Source organism: Lethenteron reissneri, chromosome 32, assembly GCF_015708825.2.
Source record: "Lethenteron reissneri isolate LAM-NWPU_2019-01 chromosome 32, ASM1570882v1, whole genome shotgun sequence".
NCBI lineage: Eukaryota > Metazoa > Chordata > Hyperoartia > Petromyzontiformes > Petromyzontidae > Lethenteron > Lethenteron reissneri.
In genome coordinates this window covers 11,284,043-11,311,595 of record NC_083810.1, presented here as the reverse complement: position 1 = coordinate 11,311,595, position 27,553 = coordinate 11,284,043, and the positions used below count along the sequence as shown (strand labels likewise).

General features: G+C 48.9%; 1 protein-coding gene across 1 annotated transcript in view; it reads right to left on the bottom strand.

The window, feature by feature from the left end:
• LOC133350031 (FRAS1-related extracellular matrix protein 2-like) overlaps nt 1-24,436 on the bottom strand; it is a 137,422-nt gene extending 112,986 nt beyond the window's left edge. Inside the window, 2 exon segments of the mRNA XM_061563990.1 lie at nt 7,051-7,140; nt 18,825-24,436. Coding sequence (XP_061419974.1) covers nt 7,051-7,140; nt 18,825-23,886 — 5,152 coding nt within the window. The 5' untranslated portion in view covers nt 23,887-24,436.
• Nucleotides 24,437-27,553: the final 3,117 nt, after the last annotated feature.

Sequence of the window (27,553 nt, the reverse complement as noted above, 5' to 3'; positions counted from 1 at the left end):
TGCAGCGGTATTAAAGCAACACTGGGACAGGTGAGAAATCCCTTCGTGGAGGTGGTCGAAAGAGAAACGTCTCCAATCCCTCGTCCCCACGGCCGTCTATTGCCTGTTAATTGGCAATGTTAGAACGTTTCGGCAGCAACGCGTCGTTTGTTGCGAGCCATGAGGATGCCGTGCTTTATACTCATTGTACAGGGTAGTACAGGTGTCTTGTGACCCTCCCCCCTCCCGCCAATTATTTGACCCCTAAAGTGTGGGGAGGGTCACAGGACATCTGGACCACGCTGTACATGTCCAGCAGAGCCCTTAATCACGTCAATTTAACACGTAGGCTTTCGCGACCAATATTATTCATAATATAGGTTTTTGGGTCAGATCGCGTTATTTACAAATGTGTCGTAACCCTCCACCACCCGACACGGCCAAACAGTAAAAAATGTGTCACGTTTTCAAAGGACAAAATAATTCACTTCTTTAGCCCACCGGTGTGCTGAAGAGAGGATCAACAGCATTTTAAATTTGAGTAGTACGACGTTTCGCTGATAATTATGAAGCTGATTGTAATTATCAGCGAAACGTCGTACTCAAATTTAAAATGCTGTTGATCCTCTCCCTTAATCACGTGCTGGATCAGGACCTCCCTGACGCTGTGCGAGTGCGACTCGTGGGGGTTGATATTCGACGAGCTAGCGAAACGCACTGGTTAGTCTCTGTGTGTTGGTGACGACGGGCACCAAACACACGTGGTGGCATACAAGTACGGTAGAACCAAATGATGTTTGCTGCGCTGCCCTCTAAAGGCACTACGGTACTGTATGATCATCATACGTGGTCAGGATCGTATGCGAGAATTAAAGTAAAGCATAATACGGAGGGTCTTACGTGATCAAATTCGACTGATTGGATAAAATCCATGAACATTTTTCATCCATATTGATATCATTGTCCACTTCCCCAAGCACAACATATATCAATTGAAAATGCAATCAACATTTACTCCATAAATATAAAGACCAAGATGCATATCATCATCATGGTCCGTGGGCAGATAGGCCGTCATTGCCCACTGCATCGTCATTTGTTTCCACTCTTCTCTGTCTTGTGCCAATATGCCGAAGTAGTGCCACATCTTTCAGGCACCAATCTCTTACGTTTTGGAGTGCATCGAGATGCATGCACTGTGTAGCCTTTATAGAATGTTGGGGCAAGTACTCTTAGCAATCGCATATCAAGTCATGTATGGTGCACGAGGGGACAGAGTGGGCCACCTTTTTCTCCCCGGTGCGAATTTGTACAGACTGTACCGTGTTCTCATAAAAAGACTGAGTCAAACTCTGGGGAAAACCCAGAACTGGATCAGATAAAAGCCAGTGATTTGAGCCAGTAGCCAGAAATCAAAGTCAAACTTGGGCGGGCAGGTTGTTTAACTTGCGCCACCGCTCCCCATTATAAATGAATGTATACACACACTCACAGTTCTAACCATACCGCCGCACTTGTCGCTTTTCAGACGCTGCACTGAACGGTTTCGTCTGTGGGTCAGCCAGAAGCAGTGTCAGAGCTGGACAGTTGCTTGACTGATTTTTAAATACTTCATCGAGCAGCATGGCTGGGAGGCAAATAAATACCGCTGCTCTGGCAAAATCTAACCAGACCTGTTTCCTTCTTTGCTGTTTGGTTTCAGGCAGCTGGGCAAAGGCGTATTAACAGCAGATTCCCTAGATTTGGAAGAGTAACTCCACACAGATGGAACACTGATTGTGATTAACTGTGTACTTTTGCAGTTTTCTTACATGAAACAGATTCCATGACAGATAACGCTGCTTGTGAATAACTCCGATGTTGTACGGATAAATCCGCCGAGAAGTGGCTTTAAACGAAATACTTGAAACACGTGCTTTATTGAGCGGCGAGCACACTGGTGCAGCAGATAGATTTTGAAAAAGTTGCTTACATATTCTACGTGCATGTTGTTCTGCGTGTCGCCTGCTGATCCACGTTGCGTCCACGTGGAGGGCACCATGCACACCCACTGATAAGGAAGCTGTTATGGTGTTGTTTTAAATCAGGTTAACGATATATTGTATAATCTCTTTTATATATTTTGAACCGTGTATACCGTTTTGCTATTTTGTGTATCTCAAATGTTACTGATGTACTGTTAAGTGTACGTATTAAGCGGCGTGTGACAATTTTATTGTGAAGGGAGCTATATTAAATAAAGATTAATTGATTCTCTACTTGAACTCAAATTGAAAATAGTGAGTTATTATGAGAATATAACTTTCCGAAGAAGGCCAGTTTACCGAAATGCCTGCATATTTCATTCCTCTCAGTAACGATTAAGTAAGCAGTTTTCCTTGTTAAAGTAACATTTTATTTTATTTATTGCAACTACTGCAACTTGATATGTAACTCTCACACATGTGCAGTGAAGTTTCAGATTATAATTTATTTCAGAACATAATCCTTTCATTTATATTTAATTTATTCTAATAACCACAATTATTTGAACAAACCATTCTGTATGATTATTTTTAAACACATGAATGCAGGTACGATCATTGTCGTCATTAAACCGCAGCACTGTTGTAGTTAAAGCAAGTTGATGGTGTGTATGTAGCAACACAGAAAGGTCCGCATTGTCCATGACTCGGGTCAGAAAAGTCACAGAGTTAAATTTGTTCTACCTTTCCCTTCCTGACGTCAATGAGAAAACAAAACACAACTCCAATAAAAGCAGCCGACATCAAAAACGGGACATTTTCTTTGCTTGCGAAAAAAACAGCCTCATTGACTCTCCAATAAACGGGCTCTGTGAAAACCACCTCTTGAAAGCTGTTGCTTCTCGGCAGACATAACTTTCATGCTTGAGTGAAGACAGCACATTTCTGAGAAATCACAGCGGTCAATTTGTGGAAGAGCAACATTGGAGCACGGTACAGTTGAAGGAAGTAAAAACAGCATTTTTATTTTAATGCCCGTTTCTGCCTCGCCATTCTTCTTTTGTTATAATGACGCCAATAATGGTAGCGTCATCAGCATCAATATCCACCTATGGACAGATGGCCTATTGGTGTCCACTGCCTGTAGGTGTCCAATGAACATAAGCGTAAAAGGTCAAATCATGAGCGAAGTCATAGCTTTTTCCGTCGCTGTGTCATCTTCCGTGACCGCCGGAGAGAAGGGTAGTTGCGATGCCAAAAATAGGCGGTACAAACGAAGCCCAGGCCGATCAGGATGTGTCAACAAAGCTGTACAAACTCGGTGAAACTTGGCTCTTAGACAAGGGTATTGTCTGAAGTGCATTCCTGTAAGGGTCGACTATTCCCTCAATTCCAATTAAAAGGCACTCGTCGAAGGACTGGACGGGACGCACAAGGGTCGGCAAACCCAGGAGAGGCCCCAATCCACGGTAGGAAGGTGTTGGCCAAGCGAAAAAAGGACTTTCCCCGTTCCGGATCAAAGGGAGCACAAATATTGACGTATTTCCTTTAAATAGGTCACCGCTCGGTCTGAGTTGGAAGCCAACGGTTCATTTGGATGGCTTCCGGTTACCTGCCCATTTGTAAAACGCGGTGTTTTACTGTGCTGTAGTTGATAATGTGGCGGGTAAAATAATACATCTTCCTAAAACGAATTGATAAAACGTTGGCAAGCCATCAATCAAAGGCGCCGTGAACGCCTTCGCTCTTCCCACTCCGTCTTGACTGGGATGATACTTTAGAGGATGACACACTCTTGCCTATTGGATTACAAGTGTATTGCAGCTGATGCGTGCGGTGTCGAGTTTTATATTTTTCCCTGCTGCCTTTCACGCCACCTGGCTGAGAGACACGTCTCGTTTTTTTTCTCCCCGTGGAAAAGGTGTTGGTGGCGCAGCCGCCGCAGGAAACGGTGCCGCCACTTTCGTGTGAGGAATGGCAGGTGGTTTTCTCATCTTTTTGGGGGGGGGGCAGGGGAGGTGGGGAAAGCCACCCAGGTTAACTAAGCCACGCCGTATTGAATGTCCACAAAAGGAAAGATCCAATTAATGTTTTAGACCACCCTGGAAAAAAGAAGCGATGCTGCTGCTGCTGGTGGTGGTGGTGAAAAGGATTCTGCCATGTGTCCTTACCGCCAACTTCCAATTGCGACTGGCAACGGTGCAGAGTTTATTCTGGCAGCTGTTGACGCTATATTTTTCGGCCATCTCTTTGTTTTTACCGACGTAAAAGGGACCACACGGAGCTTCTAATCAGTCCCAGAGGTCCCTGATTCCTTCCAGTCAGAATGCGCCCTCGCTTGACTCTGTACTATGAAAATGACTCACCTAACGTGGCAGACAAACCCACGGAAGGGCAAGCACATTTCTCATTACATAGCCAAGCCGAAACCACTTTGACTTGCGGAGCAGGTGAATATTTAGCTCACTTACAATCCTTAATTTAAACTTCTAATCTTGACTTCTCGCCGGCATTAGCTGTGGAATATTGTAAAACAGTAGCATTGCGCTCCGGGCAGAGTTCAGAGCTCTCTCTCTCTCTGCTAGCAATCAAACGCAGTTTGGGAAAACGAGATGGAGACACGTCCGTTTGTTATCTCACGAGCCACGCCAGTGACAGCTTACCCTGGCAGCTATCAGACACTATTATTACCCGTCGTGAGAAAACAGATGTTTGCGTGCTTGCTACAAATTAAAATTAGCAGGCATGAGCCAGGTGTTAGAGCAGCACTGGTTTATTTAGTAGTTACCGCCCCAGGATATGTAGTGGTGACTGCTGCCTCATTGCGAAATCATCATCACTCATTGCGAAATCATCACCACTCACCCATTTCCAGTTTAACTCGTAGGGCTGCCCAAAAAAATCATTTGTCTCGCTGTCACCTTCGAAAGTAAGTCTCGCATGCCGCTTCATTCACACGTGCGGTTTTTGAAAGTATTTTTTCATCATTCCATAAAAAAAGTACATGATGTTGAGCTTATCGATGTGTACAATGCAATACCTAATGAATACAATGTATTGTGTAATACATTCCAGTTGTTTTTTTATGCCATCGGTGTGGACTAATCAATATGACAATATCAATATTTACACCACATAGCTACAGCAGCCTCATATTTTAGATGGATTTTGTTTTTCATTTTTCAATGAAAATGATTTGCACAGATTTTTCTGCCAGACCGTTCAATTTCCTTAAAAGGTTTTGAGGTTATAAATTAAAGCCAGAGGCCCAGGCGCTGCATACGTGCATACAAGGTGACCTCAGTCATTTTAACCGATGGGCTTGCGTCAAAATGTTATTTAACTAAAGGCTTGCCTGTTAAAGTCATGCCTGTTAAATCGGCTTCAGAGCTGATGAGCCTGGCTCTATGACAATGAAAGTGCAATGATAATTCACATTTATTGCATCAACTACAATAATGCTTACATGCATTAGAGCATGGGCACACTAGGAGTTGACACTTTTTTCAGCAAAGTACACTAAGATTTCTCGATCAGCCTCAAGGTTATCAAAACAATACTGGTACCAGATCTTGGTACGAATCAATTCCTGCCAGCAGCACACAGATACCAAATCCCGGACTGCCTGGTAAAATCTCGACAGGTGCCAAACCAAGGCGCACAAGATAGTCAAATATCAATTGTTAGTGTTGAGAGTAAAGATTGGAAATATCCATCCCTTTACAATGCAATAAATTATGACGACTCAGGGTTGCGATTCGATTCACAAATAGATGATATTCGCTTGCTTAACAATGTGGTGATTATATCGTTCTCTGGTGGCTGGAGGGGATCACGTAAACCCATTACATACACCAAATAAAAAAGTCAGCTTTTGCCAAGACAACAATCACAAAAAGAGGACAATCTTGGGAAAACCAAGACAGATAGAAACCTTGTAACTGATCCACCAGACACACTCAACATCCTATCCCCTTGGCTCTTTCTGGTGGGATCATCCAGATAGTTGTTGTTCATGCCTTGTCAAATAAAAGTTGCCTACTCTGGATTCAACGGCGGAGTTGCTGCTACAGCTGCTGGAGGCTTGCGTTGGGTTGCCCTGCCTACCCACGGCGCTGCTGCATGCACAGCAAGTGGCGAATTCACCTGCAAATGTAACCACTCTTACTAAACAAGTAATTTCACCACCCCTCACAAGTGGCCAATTTAGACTCACGGTTATTAGGCGAGCATTGATTCTAGTCTGTGCTGTGTAATTTGCCACTGCCTATAATCCATATCGTGTCGGGTCAGTACTGTCCTTATCATTTGAGCCATCTCATTTGCAGCGTCTGTACTATGTACAGTCAATCTAAATGATTATGTCGTGTTCGTGATGCCTCTCTTTTATTCTGACCACGAGGAATGCATTATTTCTTTTTAATGCATACATTACTGGAGTATCCATCAAAAATAATGCGTTCATACTTGCAGCATTCACTGTCTGAATTTTGAAGAACAATGAATTGTTATGCGCCAAACAATGATATTGCACGCAAACTGCAGGACTGTTGTTCTTAAGGTGGGATCGGGTTCTACGTTTCGTTCATGGCAATGTAGCTCTCTCAATTCCGAAAACGTGGACAGAGATATCAGGCCAATGAAAACCGCGTTGAGATTAAACACTCCCTTCCACAATTTTGCGTGGGCACAACGACATCTTCGAAAGACGGCCAGTTGGCAGAAACATTCAGATGTATCCCGTGAGTTTGAGTTCATTTGACGTCCCCCTTCAGCTAGTTGGCTACTTTACAAGGGGCTTGTCTGTCGTGCGTGAGTCCGGCACCAATGGAAACCAAAGACAAAACCCATCAGCACGTGCATTGCACATAACGAGTACAGCACGGTGCTAAGCGACTACTGCACAACTAACATCTTTACCGTCAGTGACAGTGACATTTTTTTCTTTCATTAAGGCTTCCGAAGTTCAAACGAACAGGCGAGTTTATATCTGGGGCTGTGACAGCTGTCGGTTGAATTGTTTGCGAAAGAGGCGCAATCTTGTGGGGCGTTTACCGTAAAAAAAAAAGTTTATGGGGTAATTATTATCCCCGCCCCCCACGCTTACCATTGTCTTCCACGGAGAAGTAGAAAATGTCACTCGTCGCGTTGTCACCTTCCCGCAGGACATAGCAGATGTTCATGTCATCGACATCACCTGCAAATGCGTGCACATCACATGCAATTGTTACCGCCGAGCCAAGATTGCACTCCAAACGTCACGCGTCCGAATAACCTGCCAGAAGCAAGGCGAGTCGAGGCAAATAAACACAGGGAACCCGTTATCTTTTGCGTATTGGGTGTACAGGAATGAAACCGAACGGTAACATTTGTTAAAGGTGTCTAAGTTACAATGGTAGAGCATGCCCTGTTGAGTTTTGAGCCATTGCTGCTGACTTTGGCCAGCCAATAGCCAGCCAATGTGTTTGTGTTTCAAAAGTGGATTACGTATTCAACAAAAGGGGCATTTAAAAACAAGTGAATATATAAGATAAATAATGTCTCGCTGGGCCAAATAAAATACAAACATCACAACAATGGGAGGGAGAGGGGGGACCAAACGACTTAAGGGCTCTCCGATCCCCCCCTCCCATCAGGTCCACTTCTACTCTTTACAAAAACCTCAAATAAACACCCAAAAGGCACAGTGATAACACAGTCGCACCCCAAAAGGAGCATAGCGAAGATGAGATAAGGGTCTATTGCTCGAGGGAGGAGGAGGGCGTGTAAGAGAGGCATTGCTGGAATAAGACCCGTCTTTTCATGTCTGTGGACACAGAGGCTTTCTCTAACTTTATTGTTCTTTCTGCTTTTTTTTTCTTGCAACTTCCTGCTCCCCCCCCCTTATCTCGATCTCCCTCTTGGTCTGTAACCCAGGAGGTGGGTGCCGCAGTCAACCAAGCACATTTCTGAAGTTCTAAAGGGTAAATGTGCAGCCCTGCAACTGATTTGCTCACACCACTACCGACAATAGGGGCTCGAAGGAGCTCTAGAGAACCCCTCCAGAGGGTGCTTGGCCTACTCTTCCACATTGGACGTACATCTATGACAGGGTTGGGCAACCCGAATAACAAGCAGAGGCATTATTTTTGCAAATTCGGTAACAAAAATAAAACTCGATATTTCAAGAGACGCAATGCATTGTGGTGAATACGAGAAGCTGCAAGTTTGCCGACCCCTGCTCTAGGAAGGGGTTGGAGTACCCACACTTCATCCTGCCACGCGCAACCTGTCCGTCAACTGGTGTACCCGTTCATTCTGCTCGGTGGACAGCAACGGGAGGATCTAAGAGACTTACCCAATGATTGATTCAACTGCCGTCCCACGTGATTGAGTCGGTGACCTCTGGATCGCAAGTCCAGCGTATTAGCCATGACCTCCCATGAAGTTGCAATTCACTGTTTACTGGTTGTAAAAGTTACATCAAATTTCAGCGTACCAATGAAGGCAAATAAATATGCAGATCTCCATAATCCTCAACTATACATACATTCCCTAATCTTTGTAACAGAGTACCATCCTTTCAGTAATGTACGTAGGTTGTTGTTTTTTTAGGCGCGACAAAAATAACTGTTTCTCGGCTATCTCCTTTACAAATCTGCACGGTGTTTTCGGTGTGACAAACTTCGCGTAACAGGTTGTTAACAAACAAAAAAACCCGCATTGAAACTGCACAACCGCCGTCAGCGTGAATAGCAGGGCAGTGTACGCGCCTCTCCGTACCTTGTTCACGTGCACGGCCAGGTTTTGTCAATCAACTGCTGGATGACACCCCCCCCCCCCGCCTGCCTGCCGAGCCCCTTCCACAAACTTTGCAGGCCCACGAAGAGGATAATCGACATCTACTTTGCTGCGCTGGTCAGTGCACATCGATGAAGGTGAGGCGATGAAGGTGTGGTCACGGTGAGGGCACCGCGCGAATCGACAACGGATGTGCAAAACGAGAGTGTACTCGAATCGTAAATGTTCTGGGGTTTTACTCTCCAACACACCGGCGTGCTGAACTAGTGGCGAGTTTGCCACGTTTTGTTTACGTGACAAACCTTCCTAATTGACTGTGTCGGGTGGTGGGGGGGGTAACGACATGTTTATGTTAATGCGATAGCCGACGTGTTAAACTAACAATGGATTTTGCTGCACTGCGCATGATTTACACACAAAGCCGATTGTGGTGGTCACCAGACAAAATGTACGTATGTATATTGTACTTCTTTCTCACCGTACGTAGCTGAGCGTGCTAATCTTAGGTGCAGAATAATATATCAAGGCTCAAAGCTGCTTTAGCTTCTGAGATCTAATGGTGTCAGGTGACGTCCGCGTTATTTGGTCAAAGGCCCCGTTCACAAAGACGGCTCGTGTGAAATATTCTAAGCAACATGCACAGGCACAAATGTAATCTTCCGATTATATTTTTTTTTCTCTCCGAAATAATTAGGTTTAAGCTTCAGTCTTAATTCGTCAAGATTTAAGTCTGAATCTTATCTAATTTCCCGCAAATTACTGCCTCAAAATGTCTTATAATTTCTGTCCCTTAAGCAAATTCTTTCCTGAAACTATTGGCAGTGTTCCTGGTTTGTTAGAGCAAGTCTCAGCCAATAGGTAGCACGAGTTATTAAAATTACCAGCTAATGACGTCCAGGTCACGGATACTGCACAGTCAGTCGCGCAACTCCAATACATGCTCAATTTATGTGCAATTATTTAAACATTCAGTAGTTCATCATCGATTGATTAGTTGTCACCGATTGATCAACTGTTAATTTTATTGTAAATTTACTTCATACTGCATTACAGCGCCATTTGACACAGTTGCGCATTTAGCCTCATCAATCTGGTGAAATCCATTGGCCACGATGACCTCTTGGCCTGTTTGGTCTTAACCGCACTCAAAAGAGCACAACATCAGATGTACCTAAGACATACAAAAAGATATTCCCTATGTAGCACACACACACTAATACTGGGGCAAGTGCCATTAGTGAACGCCTATTCAGTCCGACATGGCAGGCAAGGGAGTTGTTTGACCCGAAACACACCTGGTCACCTTTATCTCTCTGGTGCTGTTCACACACTTCACCAGATACGCATTCAAGGCCGAGTAGACATAGGGGAGGTCCAGGACCGGTGAGCATATCCATCACCGACTTGAGCAGCGAATGGGAATCGAACTTAGGTCGCCAGCTTCGGAACGCAATGAGCCAACCACTACACCACCTCTCCACCCATAACAAGGACAAAGATGCCCCGTATAACCTTAACAGATTGTCGGGGCAAGTGCTGTTAGCGAGCACTTATGAAGGCCGCCACGGGGGTGGGTGGCCAACACCACGCCCGGCCGCCTTTGCCTCCCCAGTGGCGAGTTTTACACACCGCACCAGGTACTCATTGAGGGCTGAGTCGACTTAAGGGAGGCCCAGAACCGGTTCACACAATCGTCGCACTGGTGGTTGGCCGTGAGCGGCAATCAAACTCGGTTGGTAGCGCAGCGGGCTCACCGCGACCCGACACAGACGTCAAGATGTAAGTGATATCCGTCGGCATGCGGAGCACACGCACGAAAAATGAAGCACGTTGCTTATGTCAGTCAGAGATTTCCATCTAAGTAATTGCTTCATATTTACACCAAAAACAAAGAACTACCTGCGCGGTGTTATTAGCCGGGTGTCACGCCGGTGAAGCTACGGGGTCTGGCCGCATGCATCACTTACGATTGGCCCTTCCAAGCACTAACAAGTGAAGGGTCCTCGTTGCGCTAATCGAATGGTCCCAAGACATCCCACTTGCGGCGGGCTCTCAGCATACCACACGCAGCCACCGAGGGCCATCCCCAGAGCACTCTCAAGCCCTATCTGCCATCCATCCTCCTGGCTAGCATCTCAATAAATCTATTATGTCAATCATACATGTCCAAGGAATGCACGTTTTTTTTTATTCAAATCTATGCCATGCAAGATTACACGCATTTATGAATGCACGTCTGTATTGCTTGCGTGCAAGGCTTATAGTGCATTTGATGACATCAATAAAAAATGGTTTTCCCATCGACACATTATAACTAATTTGAAATAGCCCAATAAATATTCGGTATCGATGCGAATGCTCTCACTTTGCCGACTGAAATAGCCAGGAATTATAATTATACCTCATGGCGAAGTTTACCAGTGCCATTTCGTGGATTGTGTTCGCAGATTTTATGGTTATAAAGTTCTGTTATATAATCGACTCTTTGACTTATGTGAGTGTGTGTGTGTATCTGTGGCTTAGAGACTTTCCACTCAATGCCGCACCCCGTAGAGAGCTCACTCCACTGGCTTTCCACATTGCCCCGCAGGTAAATACCAGCAGCCTTACGTGTCGCGTCACCAAAACACAACTGCCCCTTACGACCTACATCAGTTAGCAAGAGCTCCTATGACGAGACGGGCGAGAGGTGCAAAATCACGGCCCTCCCGCACTCAATTTTGGGCCCCCCGGTGGCAAGATGTTATCGCCTTTGCCTGGTATGCAGGAGTTCGTAGGTTCGATCCCAAACCTGACTGACGGCTGCATATTTGGAAAATTTTCTTGCTCTGGTTTTCCCACCTGATGATGATTGCTTGTGTTGCAATCGAAACGTCGTGATTTAATTTATTAAATTTTATACCTACGTGACTTTGCCAAAAGAACCAAAGAGTATGGATCCCTGCTGTCACGAAAACTTCAAAACTAGATTGTATATTTGGAGTTCGCGTGTTCTTCCCGTGGTCGCGTGGATTTTTCTCCGGGTCATCCGGGTTTTTTCCCTTCGCATTTAGAAACATGCGTTCGAAGTATTCGGCTGCTATACATTTCCACTCGATAAGCCACTTCGTTTGGCTATCATTTGTGCGCCAGGTCGCTTCTGAAAAAGAGCTACATAGCTCAATGGGCCTTACCTGTAAAAATAAGAAAAATTGTTTAGATTTCAGATTTTACCCGTAATCCGACGACTCAAGCGGGAATTCTGTGCAGGGGATCTTAAAAGGATATCCGCTTAGATGATCAGGGTGTGAGAGAGGGGGGGGGGCGGGTGCGCGCGGGGAGAAGATGTGAGAGCCATAGCAGTGGAGGGAGGCCGCTTTAGGGGCCATCCATTTAGTCCGTACGCATGGAGGGGGGAGGGGGGTTAACCCAAATGCGTACGTCGGGTATGGGGGGGTCTACTGACAATGTCCGTACGCATAGAAAACGGGGGGGGGGGTGGCGTGAAGCCTCGATAATAATTTGTCGACATTGGCCTTCAAATGAGCCACAGACAACAAGTACTACCGGGAGAAGTGGGACTGTGGGAGAGGTGTCACTCGTGTGCCACCGTGCCCCTGACTGCAGCTATCACGCAGCTGAGCAAAATAAGTGGCCAAGGTACACCAACTTAATTATTTAATGCAGCCAGTGGTGGGCTATCTGTTTGCGTTAATATTGTTAATCCTTGATCGTTTCTACGTGGATTAAATATCGGCCGTTCTATAGGATTCGGGGGGGGGGGGGTGCGTCAGGCGTACGTACGCAGGTGGGGGGGGGGGGGGGTAAAAAGTTTGCGTGCGTACAGGGAGGGGGGCAGGTGGGTTTTGACAGAATTTTGAGTACGTACTCAATGGATGGCTCCTTAGCAGTGCCCGCTGTTTTTTTTTAATTTGTCCTTCTCTCCTTTCAATACGGGCTTCGGAAATTCCTGGGACATGCCAATGCTTTCTTCTATCAATAGGGAGGTCCCTGACCTTGGATGTCACCCCACCCCCTAAACATGGACAGGCGCGCATGCACGCGTACACAAGTGTGTGCGTGTGTGTTTGTACAGTAAATATAATCACACTTTACTACGGCATATAGTATAATGACTCTTTGTTTGCCTAGGGAAAGTTCAGCAAGACTCGAGACTTTTTTGTTTCGTGTGAATGGACCTACGATGTGTGTTTGAACAGTTCCATTAAATATTTAAAAAATTAAAAAAATATCTATATATACCCTTCTGTAACATTTGTGGGATTATGAGGAGTAATGAAATGTATTTAAACAGTTTACGTTAATATTTGTTTTTTTTTCAGAAAGTGGTAATACACTGCTCAATTGATTTCATTGTAAATGTGGTGGGTTTGCTCTCCAACACACCGGTGTGCTGAACTAGTAACTAAATGGCATGTTTTGTTTACTTAACAAGCTTTACTAATTGCCTGTGTCCGGGTGGTGGCGGGTTTAACGACACTTTTATATTTATGCGATCTAACCCAGAAACTTTTATTGTGGACTTAATACATCTATTGCGGTTAGAGTACTAACCAGTATTTCAACCCGACTTAACACGTTTTCTTTTCATCCGCGCATATAAACACAACAGCGGTAAATAATTTTGCGAGGCATTTATCCGTGTTTCCAAAACACACCGAATATTAATCTGAGACCAGTCAACCAAAAATATAACACTCCTTTGACCGGGGTACGCAAAGGGTGAAAAAGGTGTACATTCTAACATCGAGATTACAGAAGAAAAAAACCCCCTCCGCTCACCACAGATTATAAACAAGGGTTTTTTTTTTCTACTGCTCTCCAAGCATCCCAGGTATGTAAGGGAGGAAAAAAAACACACACAACTTCGTATAGCCAAGCAGAAAGTGCCGCAAGTACAGACATGTGCACTGCAAATTCTATTGCCTCTCTCTGGGAGTGGGGTTTATTTTTTCTAGATTTCAAGCTTTCGTGACTGCAAGGATTCATATTCTTAGGTTTTTCGGTAAAGTCACGTAGGTAAAAAAAAATCAAAATTAATAAAAGTAAAATAAAATAAAAATCACGACGTTTCGGAGGCAACACAAGCTTCCGTCTCCAGGTATTTTTATCGCCCCCCCACGACACAGCCAACAAGAGGCAAATGGAACCAAAAAGGAGGATTCACAGCAGCAGCAACAACAACAACGGGCCCGGCCTGCACTCGCAACCTCCGTGTTCATCAGCATCAGCGAAAGGCGGGGGTTTTAATCAGCCCCCATGTCTTTGTTTTAGGGACCAGCTGTGGTTCGCCTGTAGCGGAGTCACTCTGCGCTGCTGTCCACGTGTCCCGCGGTGCCGATTTGACCCAACAACGACTGAAGCTTCACCCGGAATGCGACCAATCTCCTCGCATCTCCGAAGCAATGGTGCCTTGCATGCGGCGGTACAGTGGTTGCTGGAATGTAGTGGCCCCCGCAAGGCGTAACAAGGTGTTATAGGCTGCAGGGAAACGTGGTGGGCAGCAGAGGGCAGCGCAGCGAACATCCATTGTTGGACTGTACGATTATGTCCCCCCCCCCCACCCGACAAACCCTCCACCACGTAAATGCTCTTCGTCGCTTTCACACAACCCGCACTGACCGGCGTGGTGAAGTATGGTGAAATAATCCCCACCACGTGCATGGCATTAAGCAAGCGCTCATCCAGCAGTGGAGTGACTGTGCAACGTGGTGACATTGAGCAACGCGCATTTTGATTGGCTCTTACTGAACGTGTATTCTTTCATATAGTCTACGACCAACTTTCTCCAAATCGACCCGAACTCGTCAGATTTCAGGAGCTTCGCGAGGTGTGTGACCTGGCCAGGTGTCGAGATGCGTGTCCGCCAGCTTTCTCGCCAGGTGTTGTAGGGCGTGCGGGCGTGAAGCGGCCAGGAGATGGCAGCGCTGAGTCTCATGTGCATGGGAGATTCGGTCCGGTTAGCCGAGGTCTCCTACCGATGTATATTTATACATCGTGGACTTCTTTCGCACCGTGCATAACCCACCGTGCTACCACGGTGAAGCCAAACACTCATTCATGAATTTGACCAAAAGCTCTCAATGCAGGACTCTCCTTCAAACCAGTCGCGAGACTCAGTGAGGCATTCCCGTGAGTATTAATTGGAACGACACTCGTTTTCAGACTTGGCATGACTGACACACACTGATACGTACTACATGGGATAAAGCGATGGAATGTAAGTGAAGTGTCTTACACTTACAATTCCTTTTCGAGGAAACACGTACTAATTAACTCATTACTAATCTATTATATAATTACAATACTGCCTCTGATCTCTGCACCTGATGGATTCAGTGACATGACCTCGTGCTGCTGCTCGATTGAAGACCGGAAGCAGGTGGATGGCTTCACTATTCTGGCAAATCGCCCGATGATGCTGGTTGATGTAATAACTAGCGAAACGTCGTACAACTCAAATTGCAAATATTGTAGATTTACTCTCCAACACACCGGTGGGCTGAAGTAGTTATTAATTGGCGTTTTGTTTACGTGACAAATCCCTTACTAATTTGCTGTATCGGGTGGTGGAGGGTTACAACATGTTTAAACTTACGCAATCTAAACTCAAAAAACTTTATCATGAGTGTACGTGGAACTTCATTGGCACCGTACATAGCCAATCGGAGGTGCGGGCGGGTGACGACAAACTAAACACAGAAAAGCCATTAAAGACACATTTAAAGCCATCAGCTCTAACAATCTAACCTATAAGCGTCGCTCAACGTTGCTTATTAAACACTGCATCAATCCCTACTTTATTGCCTGACGTGCTACACGGTCCTTAAATAAAGGCCCTCGCCCATCACCACCACCACCACGTTTGCCCACGACACTGAGCTCGATGCGGCTCCTCGGACACCGTCATTAACGTCCGCGAAGTATGAAGTGCGTTACAACTTGCATTCCAGCAACTGTTCTTAAACTTTTGCGACCGAAATTCCAGCGAGTTCGTCGACCTCCATTGAGCTGCTGCACGATGGGGGCGGCGTGACAGGGGGGACACCAATACGACGAGTCGTCAATTAAATGTCGAAGTTACCTCCAACCGAATTACCAATAATGTGTCCAGATCTCTAAAAGCTAAGCAAGCTTTGAGCCTGGATGGTGCTTCAATGGGTGACCACGGTGCAAAGAACACGGTTTGTCAGCTGCTACAGGGCGATTTTATCAGCAGGGGACAGCACAGCAAACTCAATTATTATACTGTACTGTGCCCCAAAGTATTTGCTAGCCCACCTTTACCAGCCCTCACTGACCAATGTGGTGAAGTAGGGTCAAACAATCCCCGCACGGCTTCGGGAGGCCCTCATCCAGCAGTGGATTGACGTAGGGTCCTCTGACAAATGCAGGTGCGCATTCAAAGTGTTGAAGTAGTGGGTTCGCGTGAATGCTGCAGCCACTAGAGGCGTCGTCATTCGCTGCAGTGTTGAAAAAACACATTCCTGCGGAGGGAGCTGGTAGGAACGTTGGGTTGCTCAGTCAATGGCCAGGGTCAACAGCGGCGTGGTGTATTCCGCAAATATGGCCGACTGTGAGGGCGGGCACAAGCCGGCGTGAGTAGGTTAAACGTTGAGTTTTATAAGGGCACCACGGGGTGACCAGCCCCTCCCCACCCAGCCCCACCCCTCCCACCCCCACCCAGCCCCTCCCCACCCTCCCCACCCAGCCCCTCCCCATCCTCCCATCCCCACCCAGCCCCTCCCCACCCAGCCCCTCCCCATCCTCCCCTCTCCACCCAGCGCCACCCCTCCCATTTTTGGATGCACGACGGATGGACGGACGGACGGACACAATAATCCCCTGTGGGCTGGTGTAACCAGGAGGTTCCTACCAGTATAATAATCTATTCTTGAGTTGAATCGCGGACGTTGAATCGCAACAATGCGATTGATTGCCTCGGGAGTCTGGGGGGAGGGGGGGGGGGGTTAATAGTTTTACCCCCTCCTGGGTTTGTGAGCAACGTAAATAGCACGTCTGTGTGAACTCCAAAACAAATGGAAAGCCACGAGACCTTATACTAATAATTTTCTAAAGCCAACTTCCACACAGATGACCCGAAAAAAAAAAAGACTTGTCATACCATATTTGGACGAAAAGCTCAAATATTTGTTTAACACACGAATTGGCCACGTCACAAAAAATGTAAATAAAACGTCTGGAATGGTACACCGTGCAGAATAAGCCACTTTTACCCCCCCCCCCCCCCCCCCCAAAAAAAAAAACAGTGTCTGTCATTTCTTGCTGGGCAGTAGTTTGCCTGTCAGCACCTCAATGAACGAAAGCACCACGAATAATTACATAAAACAGAACGCACAGCCCTGTGTCAATCCACTGCTCGATGAGGGTATCCCCATGCTGCGTCGGTCATGGCGATTATTTGACCATACTTCACCGCGCTGGTCAGTGTGAGTTGGTGAAGGGGGACACCCTCAAGCCCGGTTCAGATATCACTCACCACCGATGACACCTATGGCCGCGAAATCTTAACTCAGGTCGGACGCATCACACACCTGTACAGTTTGCCCCCCCCCCCTTCGCTAGTCGGAGGGCGTGATTCCCTGTGCAAGCAGGTGTATTATTGTGCTTTCAAACTCTTGGTTCTCACAGGGTAAGGTGGTTTAACATTCTAAGCGTGCCTGAAATGTCTGGATTTGAAGGACGTTCACACATATATATATTTTTTGGTTGTTTTGAACAAGAGCTCATGCGAGCCCTGCAGCTGTGCTGTGCTGTGCTCCGTCCAGCATTTGGCGCCTCCACCGCCGCTTGGCAGAAACGAAAATTGGTGGATTCAGTCGATGAGCAAATGGTTCCAGTGGTGGGAATTAGTGCCAGTGTAATAGGAGTGCCACCTTACATTAAACGCACGCGTTTATGAATACCCCCCCCCAAAAAAAAGTCTCACGTTTCTCGATGTGCACGAGCCAGTGGCTTCTGATATTAAAAAAAAATGTTTCAGGGAAGTGCCATCACCCTCCTCCCCGTGCACCCTCGCCGCCGTGTCACCTCCGCGTGACCTTTCCTTCATAAAAGGGTTGTCGCCATGCCCAGATATGCAGCTCGCATAGAGGAATACTGCAACGCAAAGGCAAATGAGCTAAATTGCCGTGATAGGGAACGCTTCGATGGGTTGGTATTTTGGCACGACGTTCAATTGGCCAAATAAATTGACCAGTCTTTTGTTTTGTGTCACGTGAATTTTCCTCGGCCACGTGTTCGTATGAGTAATACTTTTGAACATTTGCCCCGACTTTCCCACTTTCCTTTCTCTGCTATATCTCCTCCCAACACTCATACTCTCTCCTCAGCCTCCCAACAGCCCCTGCTCTCATTATCTCCACCCCCACCTCCTCTCACTATCCAATTTGCCTCTCCCTTTGGCCCCTCTACCCACTTCCCCTCATCTCCCAATCCTCCTCTCACTAGCCACTCCACACACAGCCTCTCTCTCATCACCTCCTAACGAAAGCCTCACCTCATCCCCCCCCCCCCCACCCCCATGGATTGCCTATTCTGGGACAAAATATAGAGGTAGATTCCTTGAATCTCTCATTATAACAACGATGTGCACTCCTGGGTCTCCCCATCCTGCCCACCTAAAAAGCCCCCAGCCCTAAGTAGCCATCACAGTTCACCACCCGCCCACCCACCCTCACGGACCACCTGGTGCTACTTGGCCACGCCAGGCGCACGCGGTTTGTCCGGCTGCTGCTCAATATGCCCAGCTCATGGGTTCGTTTCATGACATTCATTTGTGTTTTATGGTGTGGTTTTTTTTAGGTCGTTGTGTTCATGCTCATGTATTTAGACGCAGTATAAAGTTCGTGTTATTTTTTTGTCATCATCATTGTGGTTACTCCCAACTCTTCCAATACATCTGGCCAGTGTGGAAGAGTAAGCCAAATACCCTCGATAAGGGTGTTCTAGATCTCACACTACTGGGAGCCCTTCTGCAGGTAATTGGAGGGCGACACCGCGACCTTTAAATAAAAAAAAATCATAATTATTCAGACATTGTCTGAACGATTCTAACGCGGAGGAGCATGTAGCACGCACCTTGTGTGAACTTGGACACGCTGTCATTTCCCAGGCCCAGGTTGATGATGAAGCCGTGCTCCGGCAGCTCCTCCACCACGTACTTGAGCACCCTCGGAGAGCTGTCCCGGTCCTCCGCCTTCAGGGCCTTGTTGGTCAGCATGAAGCCCAGGTGGCCGCTGGGCAACGGGCGCAAGCTGGACGCCCCCCTGTTCACCACGATCTGCGGCACCCCGTTGTCGACGGACAGGATGCGGATGTGCATCATCTGCGGCTTGCGCGTCTCAAAGACGGTGTCGGGGAAGACGTAGAAGTCGGTGTGCGTGCCGTCGGTGACCGTGAACGAGAAGCTGTCCTCGCTCGTCTCGGTGCCATCGTGCTTGTAGCTGATGAGGTTCTCGTTCAGGTCCTGCTTGGTGAAGGACGTCACCGGGCGGCTGCCGTTGTACAGCAGCTGGCCATGCACGGGCACCTGTGTGACGGTGAAGCGCAGCCGGTGGTCCGGCGTGTCGCGGTCCTCCACCGTGAGCTCGAAGGGGGTGATGAGCTTCGGCTCGCCCTCGTTCAGGTGCAGGTCGTGGACGGTGAGCACTGGCTTCTTGTTGTCCACGTCGCTGATGGAGATGCGGAACGTGCGGAAGACCGGGTTGTAGCCGTCCGTCACCTCGAACTCGAAGCTGTCCATCTTGATCTCGTCGTCCGACGTGTGTATGTAGTAGATCTTATTGCCGGCCAGCTGCAGCTGGGTGAAGGAGGTGATCGGGACCCCTGGGTTGTCTGTGCACTCCATGTGGCCGCGAATGGGGGCGCGCGTGATGCTGAAGCGCAGGTTCTCATCGGGGCTGTTGATGTCGGTCGTGCTCAGCAGGTTGGTGGTAAGGGTCACCTTACCGCCTTCCTTCAGGGACACGCCTTTGTTGATGATGTCCGGGAAAATCATATCGATGCTTCCGATGGACACGTAGAAGTACCGGTCGATCAGTGGATTGATGCCATCGGTTACGTCGAACTTAATGAGGTCGCGGATACCCTCCTGGCCGGTGTGCTCATACTGGATCAGTCCTCTGTCGATTTCATCCTGGGTAAAATTCATTCCCAGGGTTATGTTTTCAGAAACTCCCCCTTCGACGCTCAGCCTCTGCAGCAGTCCCTGACCCGGACCAAAGCGGATAATGTAAGTAAGGGTCTTGTCTTCTGAATCTAAATCAGTAGCTTTCAGCATCTTGTTGGTGATCACTTTTGTTTCGCCAATTTCTATTTCCAGTCCATCGTTGATGGCCATGCGTGGAGTCTCATCGTCCACTTGGATGACCATGATCAGCACGGTCTTCTCCACGCTGTGCTTCCCATCTGATAGCCTCACCGTGAAGTTGTCGTGCTTCGTTTCCGAGTCGTCGTGCTCGTACACGATGCTGGAGGTGCCCGAGATCTCCTCCAGGGTGAAATTCCGTACTGGCGCAGTGCCCGTGGCTCTCTGCTGGACTATCTGTCCGTGCTTTGGCAGCTTGGAGATGTAAAAGTGCAGCTCGTCTTGCGGAATATCTGAATCCGCAGCGTTGAGGATCGGAGTGTCCACAATCAGGCTCATCCCTTCCATGACAATGAACTCCCGCATGAAGAGTTCTGGCTTTTCATCGTTTGCGGGAATAATCGTTATTGGGAAAAAATGGCGGGGAGAGAAATTGATGCCATCTGAGCAGCGGAAAGTAAATCGATCTTCCAGTGGCTCAACCCCTTTGTGAATGCTCTGGACATAATTGATGTGCTTGAGGCGGACATCCTTCATGGTGAACGCGCTTATGGGGGTACCAGCACGGGACTTCTCTGATCCAGGTGCAGGTGAGATGTTCTCAATGTAACCGGACGTAGGCTGCACTATGATTGTGCAGAGGATGTCATCAGTCGGCGTGTCGACGTCTTCCACCTTGATGTTCTTGAGCGTTATGAAGTTTTTCTCCGCCTCAATAACGCTGTAGGGTTGCCCAATGGTCACGGATGGGGCAACACTGTCCACTGGCAAAATTGTGACACGTACCCTAACGCCTTGAATCTTGTTGCCTCCGATGACCCACTCGTCCGACATGTCGGAAATGGTGAGGTTGAATGCGTCGTGTTGTTTCTGAGTTCCGATTTCGCCACTCGTGTGAGCATAGACAACCACGCCATTGATCATGTCCTGCTGGGTAAACCTTTCCGAAGGCACGCCGTTGACCAGAATCGAACCGAGCTTTGGAAGTTCCTCAACGATAAAGGTTAACATGAGGTCATCCGTGTCCCGATCCGTGCCCTTGATTAGGTTTGTCGTTATTTCTGTGGCTCCGTTTTCCAGGACGTCCAGTGACGAGCGTAGGGTGTCTTCTTGGATGACGATCGTGGGGGCTTCGTCATCGATCGGCTTCACGGTGACCTTGATGATGATTGTGACCACGTGCACACCATCAGCTACGTCCAGTTTGAAGGTGTCGCTGGTTGACTCGTCGCCATTGTGAATGTACGCAACGCGTCCATTTGAGATATCATCCAGAATGAAGGATTCATCAACTGCCATCGCAATGCCAAAGTACTGCAGTTGGCCGTACTTAGGCTCCTGTGTGAGGGTGAACGTTATCTCGTGGATTTGTGTATCGGTGTCGGTCGCGTCAAGTTCTGCATTGGTAATAACAAACGTGCCGCGCTCGAACACCGTGAACCCTGTGTTGGTGATCTTGGGGGGCTTATTATCCACGGGTTGCAAGAAGATCGTGAATGTCCCTCCGACAGAGTTTCCGGCAGTGTCTTCAACCGTGTACGTGAACTGCACAACGTGCGGCGTGATGCCGAGCTCCTGGTCCGGTGGCTTGTAAGCGATTTTGTGGTGGTTCACTTGCGCCTGTGTAAACTCTGACACAACGACGTCAGGATTTTCCGTCAGAACGATGGAGCCGATGTTGATTGGGTTGTTCTCGTCTGTGTCCACAGGCGGCTTCGTAATGGTGTACTTCAGATCGCGGTCATCCGAGTCTAAGTCCGTGTAACGCAAAAACTTTCGCTTGAAGTGCGTAATTTCAAATTCCTGCACGGTCATCTGCAATGTGGTTCCGGGGTAAAGCGAAGGAGGTATGTCGTCGATCGGCTGGACTTTTATTAAAAAAGTGTGCTCGCCCGACTGGTTGGGAGGATCGTTGTCATCCTGGACTCTGAACACAAACTGGTCCATCACTACCGAGGTGCTGTGAGGACCCACGTGCCGATAAAACAGCTTTCCTTCCAGAATGTCCTCCTGCAGCCACTCGGTCACCACCTTCTCATATAAGTTGTCGCTCTCTATGAATTTCCACGATGACGACTCTTCGGGCTTCTCCGATTGCCGAAGCAGTACCTGACCAATAGAGGAGAACGGCGCCTCTACGGTGAACCTGATGGTCGAGTCCTCTGAGTCAATGTCAATGGCGCTGAGGACGAAGGGAGGGATTTGCATGATTTCATTTTTGGAAATGACCAGCCCGGTGTTGGCATTGACGACGGGCGGTTCGTCGTCGGTCGGCGCGACGGTGATGGGGAAGAGAAACTCCACCTCGTGCTTGCCGTCCGTCATGCGGAAGATGATATTGTCGCTGTACGTGTCGCTGCCATCGTGTTGATAAACCACCACGCCGGCGTCGAGGTCGGCCGGTGTGAAGAATTTACGGCGGGCGCCCAGCACCGTCAGCTCCCCGTGCCGGAGCCCGTCGATGACGGTGACGCGCACATTCTCCAAATTGTCCTCGTCGCTGATTTCTAGGTTCTGTGCGCTGGAGAGGGGCCTCGATTGGCCTTCGAAGAGCATCTGCCCGGTGTTCCGAGTAACCACCGGGGCAAGCGTGTTCATGGGTTTCACCACGATCATGAATGCAAACGGGTCCGACGCGACGCCCTCGCTGTCGATCACTTCAAACTCTATCTGGAAAATGCGCTCCACGTTTGAGTCAACAGCCGGGGGCTTGTAAGCAATTTTCAAATCTTTAATGTCGCGCTGATAAAATGACGTTATGGGAAGGTTTCTGTCGTCTGTACTCACGATGTAACCTTGCTGGTAGCCCAGCGGAGAGGTGATGTTGAAGATGAGGTCATCGGGGTCAGTCTCCACGTCTTCGGCAGCCAACATCTCGGGCGTGATGGCGGTCATGACGAACTGGTCCACCTCCATCATCATCAGCGCGATGAAGCTCGGCTTCGGCGGCGTGTTCTCCAGACCTTCGCGGATGCGCACCATGATCTGAAAGTACTCTTGCTTCAGGAGGTTCCCGTCCTTGTCGGAGAGCTCCACCACCATGGGGATGTAGTCGCGGTTGGGCGATGCCGTCGCGGCCGTGTGCTGGTAGCGAATGTTGGCTGTGATGAAGTCCTGGCAGGTGAGCATCTGCCCGTTGGCGATGTGGTCCGCGTTGGTGAGCCTCCCGTACCGGGGCATCCCCCCGGCTCCAGCCAGGCTCGTCAGCTTGCACACCTCGTTGGCGCGGTCGTACGTGAACTCGAGGATCTTCTTGTCGATGGGGCCGCTCGTGCCCATGAGCTTCTCCACGCTGAGGGGCATGTTGCGCGTGATGACCTCGAGCTGGGTGAACACCACCTCGACCTCGATCATGAAGGGGATGACGATGGTGTCCGTCTGAGTGTCGTACCTCAGCTGCAGGCGCACGCGGTCTTTGGCCGGGCTGCGCGAGCCGAAGTGGGAGTACTTGACGTCGTTGGGGCCGAAATCGCAGCTGAACTTCTTGGGGCTGAGCACGCCGGGCCGTTGAGAGAGGGGGTCGTTGTCGAGGACAGTGATCGAGCAGCGGTCTCCCGGCTGCACCTGCACCACCAGGTCATTGATGGGATCCAGGTGGACGGCCCGTCCGAAGGGAACGCGGACGCCGTTGTTGGCCACGATGATGCTGTCATGGCTAGGGCCGAGGCGCAATCCGAAGTAAGAAGCAGGGTCGTGTAAGTTCTGCTGCTGCTGCTGCTGATGGTGCTGATGGTGGTGGTGGTGTTGCTGCGCAAGTCCAACGCCGCTCAGAGTCCACAGGGTGAGCAGACATGGCACCAGCAGCAGCAGCAGGTGCTGCCTCTGCGCTGGCATATCCCAACTCGAGTCGGTCAGGGTTCTTTGCGACGCCGACTCCTTGTGGGACTCTGCCGTTCAGCCGCGACGCAGCAGCAAGCAGTTGCCGGCTCGCCCCACGCTGTGTGCCACGAACGGTGCCGGCAGGGTGAGCGTGGCAAGGGGGGTGGGCTGCCCTCTCTCTCTCTCTCTGTGTCTGTCTCCGCGTCTCTTCGCCCAAGCCGTTTGAGCGACGTGCCAGTGTTTGGGGTTTGAAAGCAATAGAAGGTTGACAAAAAAAAATTGGTAACGAGAATGAAAGTTGCGTTGTGAGCGGTTAGGCACACAACACCAACGCCACCACCACCACAGAGAGAGAGAGACACACACGCACACACCGGCACACGCTTTGGCTTTAATGTAACTGAACTGCCGAGGAGGGGGAGAGACTGGAGAGCAAAGAGTAGGGTGGGGAAAACATACGGGTCAGGTGAGAGACAGAGCAAGGGGTGGGTAGGGGGGTGTGCTTGCTAAACTGTGACTTCTCGCGAGGGTGTTTGTGCATATGCATGAGTGGTGGTGGTGTGGGGTGAGGAGAGTGCTGGTGGAGAGGGGATGGGAGAGAGAGAGAGGGGATGGGAGGGTGGCTGGTGGAGGGAGTTGAAGGGGGGGGGGGTGTTCGCTGGGGCTGGGCTGAGTAAGGGGGAGCAAAACTTTTTTTTTTCCATTGGCCAAAGTTGCGCGCACGAATGAATGGGGTCGGCCCATTCGCGTCGGGTAGAGTGGTTGTTTTTATTCGTGGTGGTGATTATGGAAGTGTCTCGAGTTGTCGGGGGGTGCTCAGTCTCCGGTATGAGAGTGAGCAATGAGAAAGGAGGGCCATCGGTGGAGATTGACAACGTTTTTTTTTCAATTTTGCGTCTGAGAAAGGGCGACCACCGGGGAGATGGAACGATGAAATGCGGTTCGTGTATAGTAGCAGTTATGGTGGTTGATGCTACGTGGATGACTGAAACAAGTTCGGTAGTGTAAGGGTTCTCACGCGGAGTTTTACAGCGCATGAGATGGAGGAGGCCTTTATCCAGCAGTGGATCGAACATGTCTGGTGATACGCTGAGATAACGATTTAATTTCGGATAATAGCTTTGCGCGTGAGAGAGTGTTACCCAAACAAAGTCAGTTCGGCGTGTGTGTGTGGCTCCGTGTACGCGGCATTGTTTGCCAGCTCCCTCTGCGCTGTTATAAATGGTTCTGAATGTGGTGAAGGGGATGGGGATGGATTTGTAAGAGCGTTGCGCAAGAGCCCGGAATCCTGAGTTCAATTCCCGGCCACGGCTCACGTCAGTGTCGAGTTCTATCGCACTGGTTCTGTAGCTCCCACCCGCTTGGCCACCCAGCGTTATCAAACCCGCATTGACCAGCGTGGTGAAGTGTGATCAAACAACCACCCACGGCCGACACGCCGTAGGGAAGTCATCATCCAGCAGTGGATTAATAATTACTGGGCTGTACTTTATCAGTGCCAATGCAATGCAATTGTCAAGCTTAATGCGGGGCATAATTTTTTCCAGTACACCGTACTCTTTCGGCTTGATACGAGATACCCATCTGAATAAAACAATTGAAGTCGTGTGTGAATTGTAACAATACCGATAACGAGACACTGGCATCACCATCATCATCATCGTTATAGAGCGAAACTCATGCAGTACGGGTCAAGGTGCGCCAAAACGAATGGGTCTTTGAGACAATAACAATATACACAGCGAGTGAGAATGAAAAGCAATTGAAAAGCTAACAAAAAACTGAGCTTGATCGAAAGTAGAGTCCTTTGCAAAAAAATCCCATTCGGAACAGGAGTCAATTTAATCTGTGCTCAAATCTGCAATGACCTGCGCAACGCTGGTTATAAGTTCACTGATGCCAAAATATGTGCTTGCTTCGCGTTCCTAGGTAATAAAGCACACTTTCCTTCGCGTCCTTTATTAATGTGGCAATCAGAGGCCAACAACTACAATGGGAAATCATTAATATTCGTCAAGCTACTTGGCCGATTGTGAAAGAAACGTATGAGCAAAGAAATGCACTTATGTAAGCAAAGTAGTATGAAATCCGAAACTCAATGCACATTACTGTAGATCTAGATGTAAATATAAAAATGATAAAGATGCAGGCCTGACAAGTATTTCCACTGCTGACAGAGGACTTCCAACAGAAGGAATTGGGGAGAGCCCCTACAGAGGGATTTTGGCCTACTCTTCCATGCTGGTCAGAAAAGACGGTCTTGCAAATTATGGAGATTAGCAACCCAAAAAAAGAGTTATTTACTTATCAGGTCCGAAAATCCCTCTTTGACATTAGCCTTGCACCCACGTGCAGCGGCGGTGGCATCTCCCAAGTCTCATTTCGCAAACGACTCGGAGCACAACAAACGCACGCAACCACGCAAGCCGCACGGGACAGGAGGCGACCCAAGTGTGCACGGGCGATCCAGGCGGAACGTCGCCACGTCCTGCCGCGATGACTGCGTTTGGTCCCGTGGGCGCATTGCCAGGGGAGAGCCACTCACCACTGCCCACCCCCACCTCAAGTGACCTGTGCGTGTGACGCCTCTGTTCAGGCCTTCGCCATGCTAATGTACCGAGGAAAGACGGCGGCCAAGTGTAAACAGCAGAGTCCGTGACCGCACGAACGTTGTCGTTGGCGCGATATGGAAGAACGAGCAGCGAATCCGGGTGATGTGCGGGTGAGCGACTTCTTGGGTGAAGGACGATGCAGACGGGTCACTGCCGTGTGCTCGCTGCCTGCACGCGAGCGGGGTCCCCTCTAAGAAGCCAGGGCACATGGCGTTTCAAAAAAAAATAACTCAGCAAAGCCTCCTGCAGGACATTGCACTCACGCAACGGAAGAGCAATAACAATGCGGTGGCTTCGTGTTACAAAGTAAATCTGGAGTCGCCCCATTCTCCCAACCCCCACCGCCACCTCCACCTGTCTCACGTCCAAGTCATCGCCGTGGTGAGTTGAGGCCGCGCCGTGTACGCCAACAGCGGTAGAAATCTTTGTCGAGATGGGTTTAAGCTTACACTCGTACTTGCACATTAATGTGCTGAAACGTAAGGACGCATCTCCATCAACGTGACGAGCTATGGTCTATCCACTGCTGAGTGAAGGCTTCCCCCATGCCATCACCATCTCTCACGGTCCCCGTGATGCCACAATCCATCTCACTCCTGCACGCGACCTGACAGTGTTTCATTCCTGTGGCGATCGTCCCCTCAGACAAAGTTCTCTCCTTTGCCTGCACTTTCATCGCCAGCCTTGTCCTTTGGCCATCATCTCTTCACAAGGGATGAGAACCGATGGGCAGGGCTGGTTTCCCAAGCCCACTCACCGTGCTTACCTGAACGGGCAATGTTCAAGTCTCATTCGCATTTCTTCCCTGATCCACGTGCTCCACTTTCGGTTCACTCGGTGAACATTTATTCGGGATTTTTTTTATTTAAGCTATGGTTGAGCCAAACGAGACACGCTAAGTGGCGTGCTAAACTTGGTGGCAAGTTGCCGGGCTGTAACAGCCTGTGCAGAGAGCGCGACTTTGCTCGCAGAGGAACTCATTGTGAAGACGCCACTCAGATCACGCATTCTCCTCTGCCTTCCCCGAGTCATCCGTACTGACGACTCAATGACCCCGATCAAGGCTAGCT